Source organism: Ailuropoda melanoleuca, chromosome 12 (assembly GCF_002007445.2).
Source record: "Ailuropoda melanoleuca isolate Jingjing chromosome 12, ASM200744v2, whole genome shotgun sequence".
Lineage (NCBI taxonomy): Eukaryota > Metazoa > Chordata > Mammalia > Carnivora > Ursidae > Ailuropoda > Ailuropoda melanoleuca.
The window spans coordinates 23799031-23804006 of record NC_048229.1 but is presented as its reverse complement, the minus strand read 5'-3'; the positions used below and the strand labels follow the sequence as shown (position 1 = coordinate 23804006).

Below are 4976 nucleotides of genomic sequence, written 5' to 3'. Positions count from 1 at the left end.
CTTCCCCAGGGAGGCACACTCATCGGGTTGCCAGCAGTCACGCTGCACAGCATAGTAAGCGACCACCAAAAGTCAGTGACTTCTGACAGTGAGCCCTGAATGTGTCCTCATGGGTCTGGCTCAGCGGAGCACTTCTGAGCAGGGCTGGCAGGGCTCACTCTTGCGTCTGCTGTCCGTGCCTTGTCCGCTAAAAGGTTTCTTGATCTTCGCTGGGCTCTCTGCCATGTCTGGGGTGACCGGGCTGTGCCCCACATGTCCCATCCTCCAGCAGGTCGAGCTGGGCATGTTCTCATAGTGAACGCAGATCATAGACAAAGTGGAGATACACGAGGGCTGGTTAAACGTCTGCCCTGGCAAGGTTGCTCACATCCCCCGGCTGCCACAGGTCCCAGGGCCAAGCCTTGCAGCCAAGTAGGCAGGAATGAGAAGTTCTAGGGCAAAAGCATGTAGACAGAGGAATAAGAAAAAATCAGGCCATTAGTGCCAACCAGTCACTTGGAGTTGAACTTAAATAGTAGCCAGAAGTCTCAAGTACAGGGCAGTTAAAGGTGGGGTTTTGCGGTTGCAGGAGTGGGAACTGGGGTCCCGTGGCTGCTGTGTGGCCCTGAGGCTCCAGGGAGCAGAGGGATTCCCTCCCCACCCCCTCACTCTCATTGTACAGATAGGAGGCTGAGGCCCTGAAGGGACCTGCCCAAGACAGGAATAGAGAGGAGGCCACACTTACAGAATCCCTGCCCAAGCTGAGAGCAGGGCCCCAAAGCCGGGATGCAGCCTCACCCCTGCTCTCTTGGCCCCTTTTTCTATTAGTCCTCCCAGAGCTGCAGTTCTGGCCACCAGCATGTCCGCCTGCAGAGTGACTCCAGCAGCAGCACACAGGTGACCTTCCAGAGGCCCCGCCCCTTCCCCATCCTCCCCTTCCCCCACTCACCCTCTCCCTCCAACTTGGGGTAAAGGGATGGGAGGTCCATCATCTATAGGTCACCTCGGGTTTATTTGTTTTAGCATTTCATGCTAGCATTAAAAATGGAGTTTTTAGGTACACAAGTAATATATGAATCTCTTCTCCCTGTAAAAAATTAAAATATTGCAAAGAAAGCTAAATTTGGCTTTGATCATTCCTAATACCCACTTGCCCTCCCTAGAAATAGCATCATTTTGCTGTGTGTGCTGTCAGACCCTACTGATTGCCTGTACATACACAGAAGTATGTACATGGTATATAGAGGACATATTGCAATGTTTGGTAATTTTTGAAAATTTCTACATAAATGTCATCGTGTGTGTTGGTCCGCAGCTTTCCATTTTATTCAGTGAAATGTTAACTCATCTCACTTGATATTAAATGAAAAAGCAAAGCACCCAAAATAGGCATACTATGTCACTTCTTGCATACAAAGAGGAAATATTAATATTAATATACCTATTTTCAAAAACAATGGATGAATAAGCCAGGAACGAATCAGAATGGTCGCCTGCAGGAGTCAGGGGAGGGCTCAGGAAAAGAAGCTACATTTCCCTGAATAGCCCTTGTTTCCTAGTTCCAACTTTGGAGTTAGGTACTTTTTTTTTTTTTTTTGCATAATTTAAAACAGTTGAATCTAGAAGAAATTTTGAAAAACCAAAAACGTCATTTTAACAGCAAATCAGATTGGTGACACAAACACACAGAGAAGAAATACTTCATGTCCCTTTGGAACATGGTCTTATATCCTTGAGAGGATCTGACCTCAGGACACAAAGAACCACAGAACAGTCTTTGAGGTGTGTCCTGGAGGCTTTTCCATGGTAATTCATACATGTTTGAGCTACTTTTGAAAATTAATCCATAACAGCCAACCACGTGGATATACTATGCTGTTTTTAGCCTGTTCCTTCTGTTTTTAACTAATGTTTTGCTTTAAAAACTATGTGCCTATCATTTTGTGTGATGAAAGGTATGCTCCTTGCCACTTGAATTCCCTAGTACTCTCTCCTCAGGCAATTTCAGTGCTTCCTTATTTCTGGATTATTCTATGCATTTCCATGCAATAGGTCACTTTTTTATTTTTCACAACGGGAGTTTGTGTTATACCTGGTTCCACCCCTTCCTTTTCCCCCGACTGTATAGTATTCCACGTGCATGTTCCGTATTTGAACCAGTCCCCCACTGATGAATATTTAGGCTGCTGCTCCCGTTCAGGGGACACAGGGGACATCCTCTATCTGTCTGTCTGTTTTTGTGCACCTCGTCTTCAGGTGTTTGAGTCTGTGGACGAGGTGGAGCAAGTCGAGGCAGAAGGCAGGTTGGAGGAGAAACAGCCCAAGATCCCCAATGGGAACCTGGTGAATGGCACCTGTTCCCCGGACTCTGGCCATCCCTCCTCCCACAACTTCTCCTCGGGCCTCTCAGAGCACTCGGAGCCCAGCCTGAGCACAGAAGACAGTGTCATGGACGCCCAGCGGAATGCCTCCCTAGCGCTTCGGCCTGGGGACAGCAGCGTGGAGGACGGGCAGAGCAGTGAGGCCACCACCTCCCGGGACGAGGCCCCCCGCGAGGAGCTGGCCGTGCAGGACAGCCTGGAGAGCGACCTCCTTGCCAATGAGAGCATGGACGAGTTCATGTCCCTCACCAGCAGCATGGACGTGGCCATGCCCGAGAAGGAGGGGGCTGCCATGGAGGGCTGGGGGGGCGGCGAGGTGGAGAAGCACAGCCAGGTGGACAGTGAGGACAACCTCTCAGAAGAACCCGAGATGGAAAGTCTCTTCCCCGCCCTGGCTTCTCTGGCTGTGGCCACTTCTGCCAACAACGAGGCGTCCCCCGTGTCCTCCAGCGGCGTCACTTACTCTGTAAGTCACCAGGATTCTCTTCCACTCTGTGTTCTCACCTAACAGCTGCGGGAGGGTGGGCGTGTCCCACGAGCCTCAGTTTCCCAGCACGACCTCTGCTCTGTTACATTTCCCCTGCACAGAGGCTGCACTGGAGAAGCCCCTTTGGGAGGGAAGACGATATCATACCAGGCTCTGCTGTTCAAACCNTGACCTCTGCTGTGTTACATTTTCCCCGGCACAGAGGCTGCACTGGAGAAGCCCCTTTGGGAGGGAAGACGATATCATACCAGGCTCTGCTGTTCAAACCACCCCAGGTTCAATCCCATCTCAGGCATGCCACTTTATCTCTCTGAGCCTCAGTTTCCCTGTCAGTCGAGTACCTTCTCTCTTGAGCTGTTCTCAGAATTAGTGAGTCTGGTCCTCCGTGCCCGACGTGCGGTGAGCTCTCAGTCAATAGCAGCCTTGAGGATGAGTATCTTGGCATATGATCAGGTCCAACATCCTTTAAATCCTCAAGTTTGCTTTCTTGCCAGAAAGTCCAAGCCAAAGGATGTCAACTGAACGGGAGGTTTTCGGAGCCAGGAGCCGTGTTTCCATCTTCCTTTGAAGAACTTGTTATTTCTATCTAAGATATACATGCCCATAGTTTATAGAGTCAAACAGACAAGGCTGAATAGGAAATCAGAAGCGCCCCCCACCTGCCCCCGTGGAGCTCTCCCCAGAGGTCATAGTGGTTACTTACTCTGCGTGTTTACCCCCGTGTCCGGAAATCACATACTTGTACTTTATGATCTTTTTGATCTTTTTTTCCCCCTTTTTTCTTCAATTCCAGACATTCCACACACACACCCTCGCCCCATAAGTGACACCTTCCCAGCCCCATCCATCCACTACAATTACAATAGCTTTAGCTAAATGGCTGTTGTTCACACTCGTATAACAACAGAATGTATACACCATGTAGGAAGCGGTATTTCTTTTTTCTTTCCTATAAAAACAATTTTGTTTTCCCCAGATGCGTTTTGATTTCCTTATCTCTCTTTTCTTTTCTTACATTTGCTACGTATGGGTCATCAGTTCATGCCCCCAGCCTCCACACTCTGCCAGTTTTCTAAATCTCTCCTGGAACATTTCAGACACATGAGGTTTTCTGTTCATTTTGTATGTCTCACGAAGTCTCTCCAGTGGCCTTCCCCGGTCCACTGCTCCCAATGGATAGCTGTCATCTTAGATTTTTCTCCACCTTTACATGGAGGTTACTTTTGCTTTTGGATTATGCACCTGTGTATGTTGTAAATCTGATTCAAAGCTGTTAATTATCCAGAGAGATCTATTTTACAGTTCATATGACACCTTTATTCAAAACAGGCAGCTGTCCTTGAGACCCCAAATGTTAATTTTTCTTCCAGGGTTCCCTTACCAGGTATGGGGCTATCGGGGGGGGGTCCCACCTTTATGCAGGAAAGTCTCTTATTAGATTCCTTACCTTAGGTGAGAAAGACCCCAAAACCATTCAACCGAAGCTTACATTTTGCCAATTTGGAAGCTTCCTTCAAGGCAGAAGCCAGATTTGGTATTTTCTTGCCTTTCTGGGTTAAATTTTGGCCTTGGAATGTTCTGTATTTTTCTTGCCATATCATTGGACCTTTTCATCAGGTGGGGTCAAGGCAGTAAGTCCAGCATATGGTGGGAACTGGACTCCCGCTCGCTTCCTCCCTTCTTCCTGTCCGGTGTTCAGTGGGGGAGGGTGGGCTGCCCCTCCAGCTGGTTATAACCATTGTCCACTCAACGGAGACCATTCGTCTGTGCACTTAGAGAATTGTTCTGTTTCATAGAAGGGAGAAAAGTTAAAAGAATTTCCATCATACAAAGTGAAAAGAGGCTTTCAGGGGAAACAACAGAAACGAAATCAAACACCCACCCGGGCCAGGGAGAGGACGTGCTTTTCAGTGGCAGCAGGAGAGGGCGAGGAGGAAGGAGGGAGAACCCCTGGAATCCCACCTCTGGGAGGAGTTGGGGTGTAACTGTTCCTTCCTCCCCATCCCCCGGGTCTGCAGCCGGAGCTCCTGGACCTGTACACGGTGAACCTGCACCGCATCGAGAAGGACGTGCAGAGGTGTGACCGCAACTACTGGTACTTCACGCCCGCCAACCTGGAGAAGCTGCGC

At 49.2% G+C, this 4976-nt stretch overlaps 1 protein-coding gene across 1 annotated transcript in view; it reads left to right on the top strand.

Annotated features, from left to right (window-relative positions):
* The window catches only part of SGSM1 (small G protein signaling modulator 1), a gene marked incomplete at its 3' end in the record, with an annotated part of 17345 nt that extends 12369 nt beyond the window's left edge, over positions 1-4976 (top strand). Inside the window, exons 6-8 of the mRNA XM_034638034.1 lie at positions 808-876; positions 2236-2826; positions 4866-4976. Coding sequence (XP_034493925.1) covers positions 808-876; positions 2236-2826; positions 4866-4976 — 771 coding nt within the window. The remainder of the gene's footprint in view (positions 1-807; positions 877-2235; positions 2827-4865) is intronic.